The sequence below is a fragment of the Oncorhynchus keta genome, chromosome 28 (genome assembly GCF_023373465.1).
Source record: "Oncorhynchus keta strain PuntledgeMale-10-30-2019 chromosome 28, Oket_V2, whole genome shotgun sequence".
In the NCBI taxonomy this organism is placed as follows: Eukaryota; Metazoa; Chordata; class Actinopteri; order Salmoniformes; family Salmonidae; genus Oncorhynchus; species Oncorhynchus keta.
In genome coordinates this window covers 30,554,610-30,576,243 of record NC_068448.1, presented here as the reverse complement: position 1 = coordinate 30,576,243, position 21,634 = coordinate 30,554,610, and the positions used below count along the sequence as shown (strand labels likewise).

The window sequence follows — 21,634 nt, the reverse complement described above, 5'->3', positions numbered from 1 at the left end:
AGTGTTCCATCCTGTCTGAGCCACAGAACCTGAGTGCATGGCATTCCTGTTCAGTAACTCTACACCTCGGCTTTGGCAGGCATAGGGGTGTGGAGAGTAGGACACCTGGATTCCTTCAATCTCTGTTTAATGGTTTTCTCAGGGGCCTCACATTTTGGCCAAGCCAAACACAATCAACATGTTAAGTGAATTTTAATTGGCCAAATGTATGATTTAACATAACCCATGGTGTCTGTCTCTGATGCTTCAATAAGTAATACAATTTAAAAAAGTGAAACTAAGATAAACAGCAGAACTATTTCAGACGTTATATATAATTTATCTCTCTGTGCCCCTGTTGATCATGCAATGAAGGCGAATGACAAAGACAGCCTTTGTTTGCAAATTCATTGAATCCTAATCAACTTTCCGATAGGCAAAACTATCAGTAAAGATGACGGAGAAGGAGTACAGTGCCAAAGCCCTGTATTCCTGACAGTCGGAGAGAGATTCAACAACAGCACTGGAGTGTTTTGAACCAGGAGAGTGCCTCACACTAAGCTCCATTAACTCTGTTTGCCTTCAAACATCGGGACATGGCTGTTGTTTGTCCTTACAGACAGTGTACACAGTTTCTGCTCAAAATGACTCAAATTAATCTGACAGATTAGAACTGGCACTTGGAGGATAACAGCATAGCTCGTCATGCAGATATTGTGTACACTGCTGGCGATGATAATGTATTCTGTTGTATAGGCTACTGTCGTTCATTCACCAGGAAATCTTCAAACTTGTACTGCTTCGGGCATATTAGTCAACAAGATGCAGAACATGAGTGTATTACAATTATATGATTGTAATCATGTTTTTCTAACCTCTTAATACATTAATACAATGGTTGTTCCATATAGAAGAATTGACAGAAATGTAAGTACTGACCTGTCCAATGATTAATATTGTTCTAGAAAGTACCCACATTCTTCCCTGGAACAGGTAGAAGAAAGGTTTGTCAGTAATCATTTGTCATATCACATGTCACGTTAAAGAGCTCTGACATTTGTTTGCATTTCCTGTGTGAATTTCCTAGTTTCCTGCTTTTGTTGGTTCACACTTGCGTTAGAAACATAATGGATCATAAATTAGGCAGCCGCTCCATTTTACTCTGTTTCTACACATAAATAGTCCCAATTGTTTTCCCCTAGCTAACCATCATAACCCGCCCTGTGGGCAACTAGGCCTATCTGCTTTTTATACTTCACACTGTTCATGTTGTAGATCATAGGAAAGCTTTCAAACATTGTTAAAGATTTGATGGAAATACATTTCCCTGGACTGTGGTTCAGCTAACACAAACACTGTCAGTCCACTCATATGCCAGTTCACTTTTAAGGGTGGATTCCTAGCATGAGGATGTGCTAAACCAACAAGCAATTTCCTGCTTAATTAATTCCGAGATTAAGTGCAGTTTCATGTTCAGGGTGTTTGTGGCTGGCCAGGAGGTGGAGGGCGGATTGGCTTATAGGAGTTTTAGGAGTCTCTTTGGGGTCATAGACAAAGTTTAGCTCCTTTTTACTAGAGCCCTGACAAAGACCTTCCTGATGCTTGAGTATGTGTGTGAGTGTGTGTATCGTGTGCGTTTGTGTATGCTTGCGCGTACACGTGTGTGTGTGTGTTTCGTAGTCTTGCTATGAGATGACTGGGCAGTCTACTGACAGTCCCTTGGCTCCAGCCCAGTACCTGAGGAGTGGCTGCTGGCAACTGGTTCCGCTGTGATCACTGGAGCCTGACCAGCCTCTGCTTCCTGACAGCAATTCTTGAAAGGGAACATCCTGGGATACTACTTTTTCTCTGTGTGACTGGCTCAGAGGCCTGAGCGGAATTCACCACCAATCACTGGCTGCCGGGATTCTCTGGCAGGTCGTGATTTTAGAACAAACAGGAAGAAAGATTTCACCACCACTGCTTTGATTCATCTGCAACCAATTGACACGTTGACTTCCTACAATAATAAAACAATGATTGGTTAACTAGCGAGGATAATAGATAGTGACTACTGATGGCTTTTGGTGATACGTTAGATCATTTACGTAGTGCTTGTGATTAAAGGGATAGACCTAGCAACTTGACCAAAGTGCAGCATTTAGTTGTCTCATCAACCAGAACCATGTCACATGATCAGCCTACATTATCTGCTGATGTCACCTCAGTGGGTCCAGTAAGTATGACTGTAGAGTAATGGAGAAGATAGGCCATACTCTAACCTAATAAACTAACCTGTGTTGCACCTGCGTTGTCTTTTTCTGTAGGGGATTGACAGTAAGCATGACTACTCCTCAGTAATTGCTCATTTTAGATGAGACCTGATGGATGTCATAGTGGAGGACTGCAGTTATGGTTGTTGGTGAGATAGATGACAACTGTGGTGGAGGACTCTAGTTAGGCTGGTGAGAGCCACTCTATGATACTTGGCTGGTGGAGGACCTCCAAGTGTGGGCACACAGATTTCACCCTACCGGCCTAGAGATCAGAAAAGAGGACTCCTGGGAGGCACATGATGATAACACACAAACCAAGTACTGCTTGGCCACCGAAACATGCTAGAAACAGGTCTGAGAGGAGGGCAAACATGTATGCCACTCACATTTCGAAAAAAGATTCTCTAAAAGAGGCCATTTTTACGTAAGTGTATCTCTTGATGTCGCTAGAGCAGATGCTAGTGTACGTGATGTGAAGAGTCTGAGAATTGTGTCATAGAAGGAAAATTAGTGTCAGACATTTATTTGACACCCTTGGACATCAACATTCCTGATTGGATTTTTACTGTGACCATACTAGTTGAACCAATATTTGCTGACTTTGTTCAAACAAGATTTCATTTCTAGTGTGCCGCACGGCATGCACACTCTTACAGATTTCTGTAGCAAATTGGGGTCAGTATCATGTCTGTGTAGCTGATTTTCTACGTGAGGCAGCAATTTCACAATCATGTTGACCTCTACACACAGCCTACAATTAATTTGAATGAAGACTAATTGAAAAAAATACAGGTCGATTAATTGTTCATCACAGTTGTACAACAGACATAACACAGATGCACCACAGATTCCTGTTGACAGAGGTCAGGTTAGGTCAGGGGTCAGAGAGACACAGCCATAGGCCAACCATCGAGGTGTAAGAGAGGAATGGCCGTTTGTGTTGGAAACTTTGAGCTGGTCCTCAGGCTATGTGGCCGTGGAGCCATGGAGCAGAGCTGGAACAAAGCAGGTGTTGAGTGTGAGTGGAGACTGAGAGCCACCTCTGTTTGCTGGGTCCACCAGTGCTTTTTGCCTGATGTGACAGGCTGGCTGCGGGGAAACAGGATAAGGCCCTTAATTGAATCACAGGCCCTTTGTTCAGTTCCTGGGGTGCAGGGCTTTGTGTCCTCCCTTCTCTTAAGAGGATAAATGTGCAGCTTGAGGATTTTGACCTCATCTCACAGACCCAGAGCTTTCAGGTTTAATGTAGAATAAATTCCCTTCTAACACAAAAGGGTCGGCATTTTAAAAAAAAATGAAACTAACTGCAGGAGTGTATCTTTCCCTTATAATCTGATAGGGAATCAGGGATGTTTTTTTATCCATTCTCTTTTGAAATGTGTAGTCACAGCATTAGCTCTTTCTTAACATTCACTGTACTGTGGGGTCTATAAGGTGCAATATGAAATAAACAATTATGAAATTCTACATTTTGCATGTGAAAACTTTCAGTGTTATGTACAGTGCCTTCAGAAATGATTCACACCCTTTGATTTATTCCACATTTTGTTGTCTTACAGCCTGAATTCAATATAGATGATATTGATTTGTTTTCTCTCACACATCTACACACAATACCTCATAACGGCAAATGCAAACTTATTGAAAATGAATACAGAAATATCTAATTTACATTAGTATTCACACCCTGGGTCAATACATGTTAGAATCAGCTTTGGCAGCGATTACGGCTGTGAGTCTTTCTGGGTAAGTCTCTAAGAGATTTGCACACCTGGATTGTACAATATTTGTATTTTGAAATTTTATTTTTTATCTTGAGGCTCTGTCAAGTTGGTTGTTGATCATTGCTAGACAGCCATTTTCAAGTCTTGACATAAGTTTTCAAGCCGATTTAAGTGAAACCTGTAACTAGGCCACTCTTGGTAAGCAACTCCAGTGTATATTTGGCCTTGTCTTTTAAGTTATTGTCCTGCTGAAAGGTGAACCTTTGTCTCCCAGCGTCTGTTGGAAAGCAGACTGAACTAGGTTTTCCTCTAAGATTTTGCCTGTGCTTAAACATTTATGTTTATCCTACAAAAAGCTCTCTAGTCCTTGCCGATGACAAGCATACCCATAACAACATACTTAAAAAATACAAAGAGTGGTACTCAGTGATGTGTTGTGTAGGATTTGCCCCAAACATAACGCTTTGTATTCAGGACATAAAGTTATTTTTTTTGCCAAAGTTTTATCAGTGTTACTTTCGTGCCTTGTTGCAAACAGGATGCATGTTTTGGAATATTTTTATTCTCTACAGGCTTCCTTCTTTTCATGTGTTCCTTTAGGTTAGTGTTGTGGAGTAACTACAATGTTGTTGATCCAGCCTCAGTTTTCTCCTATCACAGCCATTAAACTCTGTAAACTAACTGTTTTAAAGTCTCCATTGGCCTCACTGTGAAATCCCTGATCAGTTTCCTTCCTCTCCGGCAACTGAGTTAGGAAGGATGCCTGTATCGTTGTATTGACTGGGTGTATTAATACACGATCCAAAGTGTAATTAGTAACTTCACCATGCTCAAAGGGATATTCAATGTCTGCTATTTATTTTATTTTGCACCCATCTACCTGTAGGTACCCCTCCATGCAAATGATTATGTGATTTGTTAAGCCAATGTTTCGTTCTGAACTTATTTAGGCTTGCAAAAACAAAGCGGTTGAATAGTTATTATATTTACTCAAGTCATTTCAGCTTTCCATTTTTAATTAATTTGTAAAAATGTCTAAAATTCCACTTTGACATTATGGGGTATTGTGTAGGCCAGAGACACAAAATCTCAATTTAGTCCATTTTAAATTCAGGCTGTAACACAACATAATGCAGAAAAAGTCAAGGGGTGTAAATACTTTCTGAAGGCTCTATATATGCCAATATCATATGATGAATAATACAGCAAGGCTATGTAGACATTTGCTCTGCATTGAAACATATGGCACATGAAGACATAAATACTGAACATGCAGTAAATATCACTTCACTTAAACTGCTGCTGCTTCAATGTATTCCTTAACTCGAATACACTCGGCAGACCATGTATTTATATTCAAGTGATACTGTTACATGTCACATCTGTGTGATTTTGCGATAAAATCATATTCTTTGATGACGTTTAACATACAATACAACACATGGCAAATGAAGAAAGAAAACGAAACAGCATTCGTCTCTCATTCCTACCTCATCTCTTATTTCAAGCCCCACGTCTGACAGTTATTGCAAAATACTCTCCAGCACTTTTGCTCAGTCAGATCCCTTGAATCACTTAAAAACGTTAGTACTCTCTCCATCGAAGGAAACTCACCTTTGCCAATGGAATGAGCCATCTGCCATTACCATCCCCAGTCACACTTATACCTTTAGAGCCAGGAACGGCCACATCTGGCCCAGGTACCCAGCTTTTATTAAACGCTTTGAAGAAAAGGTTAGATATTTAGGATCAGCGTGGCAGTGCTTAGGGCATATCCGAAGGCAGTGCTTTTAAGTGCCAATGTCTGTTTTACATTTATTACATAATGTTGAGGCTGCTGGGAGTTTTTTCTTTTGCGAGGTTGACCTGAGTGTAAGACAGGCTATATCCAACTTTGACAGAAACCAGTGGATCAAATATATGTTGCAGTTATTGAACAAAAAGCGTGTTCTCTGGTCCTCCCACGTACCCTAACTATAGTCACATTGGGGCAGAAGGAATTTGTTTTGGCTGGATTCAGAGGGTATAGACCATGGTTATTGTGTTCAAGTCCTTTGTAATGTATTTCCTTATATGGATAACACTGAGCATTGCAATTGCAGCTTTAGGATGCATATGTTATACTGACTGAAACATGGGCAGAACATAAGATATAAATAGTTGAACAGTTCAGTTCAGCTGTGTTCAGTGCTTACTGCATATCTGTGGTAAAAATTCTGGATAAAGGGAAACCAAATAAAGAAGTTGATCTAAGACTGAAAAATGTTGTGCATCCCCTGTGTGGAAAAGCACACTATATTAGGTTCCACTCTCTTCACCATCAAAGGATGATTTTCAGTCCATTTCTGAAAATGACCACATTTAGTGTCATTTGCAACAAGGAGAAATGTGAGTCTCTTAGATATTTAGGGGGAGAGATTTGACAAATGAACTATATAGCTCATTAACAGTTCCACAGAATGTCTTCCTTTCTATGGAAAGGGGAGGTATTGTACCTTCCTTCTTTGAAGTACTTGCCTCCAAATTCTAATTTCCTTTTACAATGAAGGCCTAAGATGGTGTCATTTCTCTCATTCTTCATCCTCCTCCCATCTCTCTCTTTCTGTTTTTCACCCTCCATTCTGTCAGATGAATGGCCAACCAGTAAAGTCAACAACCCCTGCTCGACCTCTGATTCACAATGCTCCGTCCCCTCTCCACCTTTATTAATTCATGTGTTTGTTGCCTTTAAAAAAAATGTAATCTCTTTCCCACAATTACCTTGTATGGCTGGGGCCCAGGGCCAGCGGCCTGTGTATTCTCACAGCCCTGGAACACAGACAGAGGTCAGAGCTCTCACAACACCCTGCTCTCTTTGACATGTGTTTATATACTGGTGCATGGAGGACCTTATACATAGCTACATTGATTTACTGTAACGGCTTCGGAGGATATGCATACATTTAAATAAAAGGATTATAGGATACAGTCATGTTTATTTTATTATCTCAAATTGAATCAAAAATGAAGATGATCTCTTTTATCAAGTACAATTTTACAGAACATTCAGTGCAGTTACGGAAATAGTAACTATAATCAATTGATATTCATATTTGCAGAAAACATGCAAGAATACCTACATAATATAAAGTATCTCTCATCACTCGGTGATGCACTGCAAAATCATAGGAGACTGAAATAAGATCAATTACAGATTCACAGAGAGAAGGTACAAATCAGCCTAAACTACACATGATTGGCCCTTATGAAGAAGGCCTGATGAGTTCTTGCAATTGCAGGCAAGCAACCAAACAAGCAGATAGAGGGGAAATGGGCTTATGATGAAACCCGACAGGCAGGCGGTGTTGCAGTCAGAGCACTTGGGCCCAGTCTCTCTCTCTCCCACCAGCCAGCCAGGGCCCAGTTTCCCAAAAGCATCTTAAGGCTAAGCTCATTGTTAGAACCTTCGTAGGAGCATCGTTAAATCTCAGAGCTGTTTGGCAAAAACATCATTACTAAAGTTGCACTTAAAAACGCTTGTCATTTACCGCTTGCCTCAGACCACTCATAGAACAGCTAAGTGCGTCATTAGATGCGTTTTTTCCCCTACCGCGTCACTTTACACACAGAAGATCTCCGCTAAACATAGAATCAAGATGTTTATCTGTCTCTCTGTGACATCCCATCACTTCACAATGAAGTTGACTACAAATACAAAGTTGCCAATGTCTTTGCAAATGTTACAAACAAGCGAAAGATAAAGATATGCTTCAAATGGAAACCGAGATGACTGCATGCATTAAAATATAAATAGCCTACAGTATAGGTTATAAGCCTATATTTCATTAATATTTTAATCAATTTCATGTCATTCAATTTAATTATATTTTGCTTATTGTAGGCTACCATTTTTGCCTCAATATATTGCATGGTGTGTAAAAACATGTGTGCATTTATGTGCCATATTCTTGATTTAGGGTATTATTATAGGGTAAGCATTCGAATAAGCCACCTCAATATTTGCAGCCATAGGAGATAATATCTTTCTAGGAGCTGATCCTTCATCAGTATTCTAATGTTAAGGTAAGATTTGAATGGAGATAGCTGATCCGAGAGCAGCGCTGCCATTCTGTCGATCCTATCAGTCTTGACACATGCCTCAACGACGCACTTAGTGAATGTTTTCTCCAGGTGGTAATTTGGGAAACGCATGTTACAGCTTCGGGCCGTTATAGGAAAGATGCATTGTTAAAATGCTCGTGAGACTAAGTTCCATCGCTGTCGGGAAACCGGGCCCAGGCAAGTTCATTAATGGATGAATCGTAGCCCGGTGCCACCATGACATCATTTGACAGGAGAGTGTAATATTTATCTAAATTCCAATTACCTTCATCTGATCTGTTTGATGTCAAGAGGTCAGCTCTCAGCAGGCTGTAGCAAGCTCTCTGCATTTCAAACACTCCAACGACACTGAGGAGGACATTACCTTCCCAGAGACTCACATGCAGTTGCAATATCCCAGACTTCATTATGTCCTGATATATTGAGGCTTGTGTGGAGGGCAGTGGCAGTATACGGACGGCAGACAACTATCAGAATCACCTTGATTCGCCAAGCACATTTACTCATACTCAGAATGTTACTTGGTGATATGGTGCTGCTAGTGATAGACAACACCTACAGTATAAACATTTAGACAAGTGGAGGCTCCTCAGAGGAGGAAGGGGAGGACCATCCTCCTCAGTGAATTTCAGAAAAAGTTATAATTTTCAGATAAAACTATACTAAATATAATTGCATGTCACCAAATAATTGATTAAACACACTATTTTGCAAATAATGTCTACAGTAGCCTCAACAGCACTCTGTAGGGTAGCACCATGGTGTAGCTAGCTAGCTTCCATAATCCTCTGGGTACACTGACTTCAATACAAAACCTAGGAGGCTCAATCGTCTCACCTCCTTCCACACACTTTCACAATAATTATGACAACTTCCGGAAGACATCCTCCATCCGATCAGAGATCTTGCAGCATGAACTGACATGTTGTCCACCCAATCAAAGGATCAGAAAATGAATTCTAGTACTAAAAGAATAAGCTACAGCTAGCACTGCTGTGCATAAAATGTGGTGAGTAGTTGACTCAAAGAGAGAGAAAGACAGTAGTTAGGGTTAACAAATTAATTTCTTACAAACCGATGGAGATACAAGAGATAAATAGGAAGAGATTGTCATTTCTTTTCACATTTAGTTTCACTTATTTAGCTAGCAAATGCAGCTAGCTAGTTTAACCTACTGAAACACCCTGCTCAAACAGAGGTATTTTTTATTAGCTAGCTGGCTATCACTTTCCAACACAGCTCTGGAATTCTTTAAAGTCAATTTAAGCTTTTGGTTTTACTAATTTATTGCCAACCAGGGCCTGCCAGTGTAATTGCTTATTGACTGTAATGACTGTACCGTTACTGCATGATTGTAGCGGGATTACTAACGCGTTAGTTCTATTAGCTATGCTGACTATGACATTACTTTAGCTAATATAGTGACAACGGTGTAGGCTGTGTGTAGCGGTTTGGCTTGGAAAGGTTTTTTCACCTGGTCACATACAGCTGATGTGTTGTGTATTGAAGTCCACAAGCGAAGGGACAAGGTGAGAGGAGGAGAGCACATAGATGCGAGAAGGAATACAACGTTGCTGCTAGGAAAGTGAACTGTGTTTACGCGTAATCAGGGGTGTATTCATTCTGCTGATTCTGTTCAAAAACGTTTTTTTTTTTTTTAAATGGAAGCAAACGGAACAAAATGGGCATAAACATACCTGAATTTCTCCAATAGAAACTCTCGTTTGCAATTGTTGGATTAATGATTACACCCTATATCAGCTAGATGCAGGCAAGAGTGTGCAACGCGGTATTGAATCACACTGTCTGTCCATGTGTCAATTTGTCTCTCGACTTGTGTGCACCTACGTTATAAACTGTCATTCATAGGCTAGGTTGTAGCAACCTCATGATGGGTATAGGGAACATTTGCGTATCATGTTGTAGCCTAAACCTATCGTTGTTACATTGAACTGGGTGAATGAAATATAAATGATAGTCATTCAATATGCCTTAATAGAATTAAAATAAATTGTTCTCCCTCATCTTAAATGGCACTGACCTCCACTGATTTAGACACATGCGGTCTCTAAATGTTGTCTATCACTAGCAGCACCATATATGTGGATCATAGCAGTGTTACTTTCATGAAGCATTGCTGCAGGGCTGCCAGCGTAATTCTAAAATGGCTCGAGGACTGCTCACAAGGGCATTTTACATCATAGCTTTGAATGTTTGTATGTAAAGTATTGCGTAACAGCCATGCAAAGTGGTTTAACATCTCATATTTGATCATGTGTAATCAGGTATAAGCCCCAGGATCCATTTCTCAAATTTTCTGATGGCCCTGGATTTAAAAAAAAAAGAGAGAGAACTGGCTAGAGGAACATGCTAATGGTGCTGCATTTGGAAGTTGTGGAAATGAAGAACATGGCAGTGGATAGCTGGGTGTGAGATGACTGCAGCTGGTATCACTTGAACTGACAAAGCGCTGACAATAAACGTCATATTTTTCCATCCCTGCTGTCCCACTGCTTTGGGGGGGACATGGTCTCAGTCAGTCTTCATCTTGGCCGGAAACTTGTGACATCCAATATGGCAGCCTTCGACTAATTGATGCCACCTTGTCAACACTAATTACTAAGACTGCAGCAATGAGGAGGCAGCTAATTAACAGACTAACGATGTTTGTCACTTCAGGCTGACCCAGATATTTAGGAGAAAGCCGAGCTTGTCACCTTGACATCTGCTCCACTTTATCTGTCCTTAGATTTCTACGTTTCTATTTCATGTTCTTTCAAAATGGATTCCTCTGCATTCATTTGGTTTGTTTACCGTTCCATTCCTCCCCCTGTCACATTTCCATCACAATTGATTAGGACAGAAAAGCAAGCTGCCACCTTTTTTTCCCTCCTGAATAAAGGATGTGAATATAGGTGAGCTTTGCAGCTGTAACTGCAGTTGTCAAAGCTCACAGCATTTATTCCCAATCACATCAAAGATTATGCGAATTTGACATTTTTAGAACTCCTTTACCAAGCCCGCTCAGCGTTCTAATTATCAGTGTAAGGAAACAGAGAAGGTGGTAATGATGAAACAGTGGGGGTTGGGTTTGTGTGTGTGTGTGTGTGTGTGTGTGTGTGTGTGTGTGTGTGTGTGTGTGTGTGTGTGTGTGTGTGTGTGTGTGTGTGTGTGTGTGTGTGTGTGTGTGTGTGTGTGTGTGTGTGTGTGTGTGGGTGTGGGTGTGTGTGTGTGTGTGTGTGTGTGTGTGTGTGTGTGTGTGTGTGTGTGTGTGTGTGTGTGTGTGTGTGTGTGTGTGTGTGTGTGTGTGTTACTGTTTGTGTATAGTAAGCATCATTAAAATTTGATTAATCTTTTTTACTGATCTTACATATTGAGGATATTCCTCCTCATCAGCCCCCCTCTGCCATCCATATTCAGAATTCCTCTGAATTTGTTTTCTAGGTCATCGAAAGAGCTGAGGATTTGTGGGAGATTTGTGGAATGTTATTTGTGTCTGATGCAAAGCAAAATAAAACATATATATGTTTGTAAACCTTAAAAATGTTCCCCACATGCAGTTTGGTGTATAACAAATCTCCACATGATATTACATAGTCATGATTCATGAAATAGTCATTCAAAAAATTATGAAATTATTTTGCAATTTGTTGTCTCTTTCTTCCTTAGATCCGAGTGGATGGCATACCTCCCCCATCCCAGAGTGCTTTGCTGTATGAGACCGTTACAGTGGTTGAAGGGAAACCTATTCTGCGTGACATGGTATTCAGCCCTGACTACCAATACATTTACCTGCTGAGTGACAAACAGGTGAGAGAAGCACGCACACACACACACAAACACACACACAGCATAAAGAAAGCACTGACCACAAAAGACGATCCATAGTTTTATTTCAGGATATGAGAAAGGAAAAGTATGAACTTGTCTACAGTAGATTGTTCCAGCATTAACCACCACAGTTTAATACAGTGTTACTTACTTAGTTTTTTCTTACTTTCAGAGATTCTCAGACCTTTATGTAATCTCTAGCTGATTTACTTCTCAAGAGATTTACTTTTGTTTCATGGTTCCAATCATAATGCGTGTGAAAATGATTTGTTCTGCGCTATGATGACCTATCTTGGCCATATAAAGATACATTTGTCAAAAGGAATCAAATTAGACTCAGGCACTGTCAACAGTCTGCTTTGTTTTAAAACCTAACCGGAATTTCAGTTATGTTGTTTTAGAATCTGCGCGACAGGAAGACGGAATATGAAACACCAGTTCTGTCTTTGAATTCTGCCTCAGCTGGTTCCCTAATAGGAAACCTCGGGGAAGTGTCTCCATGGAGAGGCTTGCAGAATATCTCTATTCTAAGAGGTCTTATTGTACAGCTGAGGATCGGATAGGAAGGTTAACACACCAAGTTCCTCTGCAGCTGACTAGAAGAGAGCCACATACATACAGTACACGCAGCTGCACACAATAATGATGCTGGTTCCCTGCATAATACATCTTTCAGAGGTTATTTGTTTTGTTCGGAATTGAGCAATTCATTGAAAGAAAGGATGAATTGCTGTCGTTGTGCAGTTCTCACAAAGATTTGATCTTTGGTCGTTCACTTTTTGCCGCCAGAATGCATGTCTCAGAGAAAAGAAAGAACGAGCCCTCCAATGAGGAGACTTGGCAGGCTGTCTTGTGATTTAGAAAAGGTCTGCGTCGTCGAAATGAGGAGATATGATTTTGGCGCAGTGTTATATAAGTAGATATACGCCACGCAGCTTGTAGAGCTCTTGTTAAACCTCAGTACTACAGTTTAGTGGACAGCAAAACAAAATACAACTTTTCTCTAAACTCCCAGCTATAATCCAGAGTTGTCGTTGAAGAGTTGTTAGATTGAGACTGATGTTAGGGAGAAGTGGTGCATGATCAAAGGAATAGAGCAGCCCCTCCTGGAGCATGGGGGGGGCATGAGGACAGGAATCACAGAGGAGAGGAGGATCCCCTAATGCCAGAATGAAAGAATGGAATCTGATAGAGGGAGAATGGCACTGCTCTGCGCGGCCGAGCTCATTCACTCAAACAATGGGCCTCCTTACGCATGATGGAGTAAAACCACATGGGTCTGCTCCAGATATTGATATTTCCCCATAATGATTAAATGTGAGGCACTCCGATGCTTAAGCGTGTGTCAAATGATTCTCAATTGATTTGTTTTGTATGCAGAATGTGTATTAAGAGCTGTTTATCTGGAACTGATTAAAGAAAAGCATGTAGAGTCGATCCTTTTTCTCATCTTCTCTAAAACCACTCATGCACTGAGATTTTTGCCTACTGTACCGTACATGCGTCTTCAGAGCCTTCCTCCTGCTTACGTTTTCAGTATTTATGAAATGTGAATGAATTGCGGTAGGTAAATAATGAATAGGCAACACTGACCGGCAGAGCAGAGCATTGCAGGGAGATTTGAATATTTCATTAAAGGCAGGTGCACAGGTTGGCGTGAGGGCACCTCAGCCCTATAACGACCCTCTTGTTGTAGGTCATCACAGGGAGGTAAATACATTGGATCAAAGATGAACTCCTATAGCGCTCTGCCTTTCACACGGGTACACTTTAAACACAGATTAATGTGTGGCAGTTGATGATGCTATTTTCATACACTAACTTTAACAGTACTGTGCATATATAATATATAACCATCATACATAAAAAGGATAAAAGATAGTACTCTGTGGACAGCCTGCTTTTATTATCGATTTACAGCTGCACTATGCAAAAATCACTCCGCCATTTCCAGGTGATTAAAATTCACCTAATTTCAGTTTATGTAACAAAATAAGCATGTATAGTGTAGAGAATCATTGTACCATCTAAACCACTGTGATATATATTTTCCATAAGCAAAAATGTTGTATTTTCAGCTGGTTTTAGCTGGTTTACAAAACTGAAAGTAAAAGATGCAAAAACTGAACTTAAGAACAGGAAGCATAGAAATAGCGCACAGAGACCAGATATACCGCTTCTTAGACTTGCTTTCAATGAGAATGACAGATCTATAACTCACATTTCTTTGTGAATTTGGTCAGGTCGCCCAAAAAGTTACATATTGCAGCTTCAATAAAATGGACTTGTTTAATTCCATCCCTTTGTGAGTTGTCTGTCTGCAAGGTGCTTGTGGGATGCTGAAAGCCGAGCATCATGTCATAAACGGAGACTTAGGGCAGAGGATTATAAAACATGTCGGTGGTGGTGGTGTGTTTACATGCTGGCTCTTTGCTGCATAAATTAGCATGGGACAGGAAGCACAGATCTCGGCATAACACCTCGCCCACCCACCGCCTGACTCCCTGACACTAGAGGCAGAGAGGCAGGCCTGCGCTCCACAGGGCCTGCCAGGCTTAACGCTTAGCGTTAATGCTAGTAGCCCTCTCCACTGCAGCAGTACTTGGAACCAGAAGCTCAGCAACTTGAAAGGCAACGCCACATCCCTTTGGGCGGGATTGTGTTTTTCTCTGTTTCAAAATTATTAAAAAAATGAAGGCGATCAAAGGAGATTAGGTACCCTCAGCGTAACCATTTCAGCACTTTAAGAGAGATGAAAGTGGCAAGGATGTCTTTGTTAAATTCCTTTCCCGGGCACATGATTGACATGCAGAGAATGGCGTTGTGCATACGGTGTACGTGGTATATTACCCAGTGACATCTGGAAATGTAAAAGGATGGTCTCACTTGATGCCAAAGGGAGGGGGATGATCACTAAAATATATTTGTTTATATATTTAAATCAATCATTCAAGGCAACCCATTAGACTGTGTGTGTTTACGACAAGAGAACAACCGCAAATCACTCTTTCCACTGACTGTGCACTGTGTCACTCTTAGTTAGCCATGGGTGGTATGTTGAATAAGTCGTCTCGCGATTAAAGGCTTGAAATGTTTACTAACACTGTTGAATTGACCCACTCTATCACTGCAGAGGCTGGAGGCTTAGCTGGTGTCACTGAACCAAATACAGTGTAGTGTAAAGTAGTGTAGTCTAGTGTAGTGTAGTGCTTACAGTTTTTTGGTCTGATGCATCCACATCATCTCTTACACTAAAAAAAGATTTTCAGCATCCGAGACGTCTGTGTCGAAAGCCACAGTTTAATAAATTGATTCAGACCTTGTGTCGGGGAATTGTTTAGTCTGTGAAGCCTGGATGTGCCCTAAAACCCATGAAAATTGTGAGCATAAAATTTTCACTCTGTTTTGTTTCATAGCAGAAAATCTTACGTAAACTTAATGCTATCATGACAAATTCACGGTTATGGCTTGGATTTAGATTTGTTTGACACTCTCTTCGCATTTAAAAAAAAAAACCTGTATGTGTGAAAAGCACAGTGCTAGCCTGCTAGCGTGAGCCTATGAGGGTGTGTGTGGGTTGAATCAGATGGTAAGCTGAAGCTCTGTTGTGTTCTGCAGGTGAGCAGGTTACCTGTGGAGAGCTGTGGCCAGTACACCACCTGCAAGACCTGTCTGGGCTCTGGAGATCCCCACTGTGGATGGTGTGTTCTTCACAACAAGTAAGTGGATCACTTTACATTCATATCTTGTAAGGCTAAATGAATGTATTGGGGGAATGGTTGGTTGGTTTGTGTGATCAAGTTGCCTCAGTTGATGCCAACTTTAACAGAATTAATTGATTCCAGAACTGCTGCACAGATTTCCAAGGTGACATTTGATACCAATCAAAGTGAGAATAATGGAGGCTCTGTTAAACATCAGGGTGGCCAGATGCTGTTGGAATGTAAAAGTCTAGCAGCAATACAGCCAGTTTATTATGGACTTTTAATAGCACCACTAAGAGATCCGGGGTTCAGCCCAACTAGTGGGAAGCTGCCTGCTGTCACCCAGTCCACCTGGCTGCTCCACACAGGAAGTGACAGGTGACAGCTGCTCCAGATGTGATCCTTCCTGTTGACCCCTGGGATGACCCCTGGGCAGCAGCTAGTAGGAGCTCAGGAAATGTCTAAATATTGCTGGCCCTCTGCCACTCCTCTCTCACTCCCTCACTTTTGTCATCATGCAACTTTTTCCTCCAGTCCCACTGTAGATTAATTGACTGGGTATGTCATGACAGAGTGAGGTGTTCAGTTACGGGGAGAAGGGTATTCCTGCGAAGGGAGAAGCATGTGTGGCTGCTGCATAGTGTACACTTTAATTTATTGAGTGTAATGGCCACAATATGGAGGGGTTTCTCTGACATATGATTAATGGAGAAACAAAGTAACACTAATAAAGTAGAGCAGAAATCCCCTGAGTGGATTTCAATGAAAGGTCCAGAAATGTAAGCACGTCTTTCAAATAGCAAGCCATGGGAAAGTCCTGAAACTGTTTCATTATGTTACATTTCTTACACTAAGGCCTGGTTTTGTCACTGTTACATATCTAGATAATGTCCAGAGGTAGATGAAAATATTTTTTTCTGAGCCTAAGACCTCAATGATATCCAATTTTAAAAAATGACAAATAAATGAATTCAGTCCTTTTATATTTCTCCATACTTTAATCAAGATAACAATCTTCAGACTGATGATGTAATAAATAGCATAGATTTTGCCAAACTAGTTTGAAAGTGACATTTGTTTGCATATTAATGCGATATCCCCAACATTCTTTACATGACCTTGTGACAACCACTGCACAGCGCAATTAGTGTGAGATCAAGCAAAGTGATGAATAGATTGAATGGCTGAATTGTGCCTGATTCATACGTTCAACCTCTGTTCCTCTCTGGTGAAGCGTTATCCCTGTGTGAAACAATCCGCTTCTATTCCCATCCACTCGTGTTCTGCTCCTTTAGGGGGCTTCAACGTGCTGTCTGTCAGGCTGGCTGTCTACTTGAACCCCTATGATGCTCAAACAGAGAAACAAAGGGAATTTGATTGGGTCAGATTGAGATGGGGTGACAGGCACATTCAGTCAGTGGGACAGCAGACACACTCAGGTCATATGCTCGGTGGAGTCTGAGTTGTGTCGTCTCACAGTGTTGGGGCCCATGAGAAACAGAGAGCAGGGCTTTGTTCCTCCTGGCAGGGTACAGGCCAGGCCAGGCAACCTCAGACTGCTCATTCATGTGCAGGAGGTAACTCAAATTACTGGGATGACTCGCTTCCATGGACCACAATGGGCATCTCCTATTCAAGCCCAGTCAATGAGCCACGTTTTCAGCACACACTTTACTTGGTGCTCAACTTTAGATTGTCTTTCATTTTTAGAATTTCTGACCAGACTACTAAAACTCATTGTGGTTTCTTCGATATCTTTGATATTACTTTTTCTAGGCCAATCGATGCGGTCACAGGTCCTAAAATGAAACTAATAATATACTGAACTTTCTAAAGCAGTTTTTTTTTTGGTCTTGAGGTTTTTTATTTTGAGTCCTTTGTGGGATATTGCTTTTTTGATCATGAGGTAGCTATTTCAGCTGTATATTTCAGTGTTTAACACAGATGTCTGCAATGGCCCCATTCAACCCTTGCTCTCATTTCACGGATAGAGAGCTTTATTTTGGTACGTCTGTGTGACATAACTCTCAAGACCTCATTTAAGGCACTTATCAATCTGAATGCACTGCCTCAAGCTTTTGAAGGTGGTGTGATGAGTTTTCATATGAAAACGGTGGTGTGGGTTGTCATGTGCTCCTCTGATCTGTAATATCTACATTTATCTAGGCACTTATCACTTGTCTTGCTACTGTTATGACACGTATTGGAGTGATGCTCCGAAAAACGATGCAGTGAAATTTTGGGGTTGTTAAATCTTCATTCTTAAACCATGTTGCCAGAGCTCCCCTTCCCTTGGGAAGATGGGTTGCCATGGGAGATGGCTGTTCAAAAACACCCCCTGCCAAAAACACTCTTGTTTGGGAGACTAGCTTTGACCTGCTTCCCTTTCTTTTACTTGTTGTCTCTGCTTTGTCTGCTATTCCTCCAGGGCTCTTTAGCCTCGAGCCATCATGTTAGTCGAGCCAGGGTAGAGGAGAAAAAAAAATGCACCCTGGGAAATGGTCTGTGTCCATGGCAACAACAGGAAACTGGAAGATGGATTTGCAGTGCGATTCAAATCAGGCTTATTTAGTGATTTCTCTGCTACTCTATCTGTTGAGTGGGGCATTGGTTAGGATGTCTCATGTGGCATTTATCTTGTGGAAACTTCCCCTACTCAAGAGACTTCATTAATGTTCTATAAATGATGAAAGCACACCGTGAAATGACAGCACGCCATCATATGTCAGTATCTGTTCAGTTATTAATGTAAAGTGCTCACTGAATGGTGAAGGTACCTCTGCGTTAGTTTAAATAAGATTGGGATTGTCAGCGTATTATTATAATTAGCGGATCATTGAGAGCAACTACTATTACATGAAAATATCATATGCTTTTGCTTTTAATGTAATATGGAACATCTGCAATGTTTACTGTTTGAAGACAGCCTTTCTTTTATCCAACATTTTGCAGAGCAGCAAATGCACATTCTGAAAATGTTGTCCGATGTCTTTGAGAGAAGGTGTTTCAGATTAACATGGTTCAAGGTTATAGTAAAAAGGACAGTGAAGAAAGCCTGTGATAAGTGACTGCCCTTTCAATAGTTTCGCACCCTCAGCAGACATGATTGTCTCTTGTGTTGTCTTTCTCTCTAATCAAAGTCAAATAGATAATTAACCCAGACCCTTAGTGGCCGTTACGGCTCCCACCCTTCCCATATCAATGAATGTGCTCAATTGATCCTGTCTCTGTGTCCCAATGCGTCCCAGTTAACCCCGACACTGCCATTTTAGTTATGTAATGACATTATTAGTAGATGATTTACACGTGTTATGAAAGGCTTTTTAATTAATCATTTGAACAAATTGAAACGTTGCCTTTTAGTGTCAGAATGAACACAGAGGTCATAATTGCCAGGTTGCAATTGTAAATGAGAACTTGTTCTCAACTTGCCTACCTGGTTAAATAAAGGTGAAACAAAACATTTAAATAATGTGGTTTGAATGTGGCCTTGGATTTATTTGATAGAATTCACATAACCTGAAGTGGTGAATTGGGCATGTAGGGAGGGAGCCTATCTGCCAAAATAAATGACTAAATCAGTTACTCCACTCTCCTGGGCTTATTCCTTAGAAAAAAGCCTGTTCTCAAGTTTAAATGAAGCCATGTGCTCAACGCGTGGCTTTCTCTTAGGGTTAATGTGAGCCCCCAATCTCCCGTTTCTCACCCATGTCCCTGTAGTGCCTTTAGTGCCTCGCTACATTCTCCTCTGACAGTTTCTATCCCCATTTCACTTGATCATATATTACAGAGGACTCCTCACCTGCTAATTGAAGATGTGTTGAGTCCATTTTGTCCCCACAAAGAACAGTCACTAATGCAGGTCCCTGATCCACTGGATTTCTCATGGCGTCATTGCAGGGCTGTTAGAGAGAGAAAGAAAGAAAGCAGCTGAAGGGACCTCCACCCCAGGGGGACAACGTTTCACCATAAATCACATATCTGCCATTCCACTAGGAAGAGGGCTGCACTGTAATTGAATTAAATCTCATTCCTGGAAACTGAACGAGAAGAAATGACAAAGCAACAGAAGAATCGCAGTGATATGAATTGTTTGTTGTTGGCTGGCGAGGAGACGCACCACAGTTCCACTTACTTTACAGAGAGCAGTCATGTCTAGGCCCTGCATTTTTTATTAAGCCTACCCCCATTCTTTCCCCAGACATATGGCTTTAATTAGAAGTAAACAAATCATTTATGGTGTGTTGCGTCTCGGGTAAAAAAAAAAACAGCCCTGGAACTGTAGCGGCTTCTTAATTCTTTAAGAAGATGTTCTTCTAAAGGAAAATAAAATACATTTCCTTCCGGAGACACGCTTATCAATGCGCTTAAGTTGAATGCTAACCTTCAAATCAAGTTTGTGCTTCACTGCTTCTGCTTTCTCACATTGACGAGCCTGTGAAATATTAGTAGACATGTGACACATTTCAAGTTTATTTTATTGGCAGAACAAAACAATTTATATTTTCATTCATTTCATTTTTGATGTTTATTTTTTCCTTATATTTAATTTTCATCACGTTACAATATTTTATTGAATGGTTTCTGGACATGGTGTTAATGGAGATTGTAGTGAGATAATGCTGTGTGTTGTCATGCTCTGCTCTGTCTGTCCCAATGTGAAATAATCCCTAATCGTCTGCAGTAAAATCCAGTGGCATATTGGACATGGTAAAAAGGACAGGGCTGGTTGGTGCGTAAGCAGGAGTTTTCATTGGGGATAATCCTCAGCCACTTTCAGTGCAGCTGTCAAGCTTAAACATGTGAAACTTTTAACTGCACTCACAGTAACGCCACGTCTAACAAATGTGCTGCTGTTAGAAATGTTTTAATATCCGGCTGCTCCTTAGAATCTGCAAGGAGAAAAATAGGACATTCACTTCCACAGCAGATAATAACAGGCTTAAAACAAAACTGCAACAAGAGAGAGAACGGCTGCTATGCCGCATTAACCTGATCATATTTTTGTCACAAAAAAACATTTGGTTGAATTGTCATTGTTCTGGCTTCAATAGGGATTTATGAAAGAATTGGTTCCAATCATCAAGACCAGGTAAATTAGTTAAATTAGCAGTATAAAAGTTTCTGCTATGCAACATTAACCTGACAATAGGGAAATTGGTGACAAAAACATCTTTGAAGTTTGTTGCGAATGTCACGCGGGACTAGGTGTGTGTGCAGGAATCAGACGCAGAGAGAGAGTAACGGAGTAAAGTGCTTTACTATTGCACACCAAACTGAATAAGCCCAATACAATACAGGGCGCAGGACACTATACCAGACAACCCAAAACCACAGGGTGTCCAGTATAGAAAACAAAATACACCACGACCTAATATGTACACACGTAACAACAGACAATCCCGCACAAAACAAGGGTGGGTCAAACTACTACATATAGGGAAGCTAATTAAACCAAAATACACACAGGTGAAACAAATAAGACAAAACCAACAGACAAACGAAAAGGGGATCGGTAGCGGCTAGTAGGACGGTGACGACGACCGCCGAGCACCACCCGAACAGGCAGGAGAGCCAACTTCGGCAGAAGTTGTGACAGCGAAGTGATGCTTGGCTCAGAATATTTCTAAATGTGTAATTTTGAGGTATTTCCATGTATTTTCCTAAATGTGTGTTCATGATTAGAGTAGATTAGATGTCTATTTAGTCACATGCACTGGGTTGATGATGTAGTTGCAGTACACAGTGAAATACTTAAGCTCCGAGCTCCAACAGTGCAGGTGTGAAGAAAAAGTAGAAACCTGCCATGTTTTGTAGGAGCTCGAAGCGAGGCACCATCCATTGGTGCCATGTTAGCCCTACCTTAGTTCATACACTGGAATCATTTCTATGCTGCTCATATCTGACCTGCCCACTTAAACCACCTCAGTCATTTGTTACACCTAAATCTTATTCCAGAGGTGACACGTTTGTGCCAGACTCCCGGTGCTCTGTTGGACAATGGAGTGGATGGATTTTTACCCAGTAATATGGCTGCAGG

General features: G+C 41.0%; 1 protein-coding gene across 2 annotated transcripts in view; it reads left to right on the top strand.

Annotated features, from left to right (window-relative positions):
- LOC118361011 (plexin A3) overlaps positions 1-21,634 on the top strand; it is a 130,800-nt gene that overhangs the window by 46,410 nt on the left and 62,756 nt on the right. For both annotated transcript variants that reach the window (XM_035740695.2, XM_035740696.2), the window contains exons 4-5: positions 11,729-11,869; positions 15,509-15,609. In XM_035740695.2, the coding sequence (XP_035596588.2) occupies positions 11,729-11,869; positions 15,509-15,609 (242 nt within the window). The remainder of the gene's footprint in view (positions 1-11,728; positions 11,870-15,508; positions 15,610-21,634) is intronic.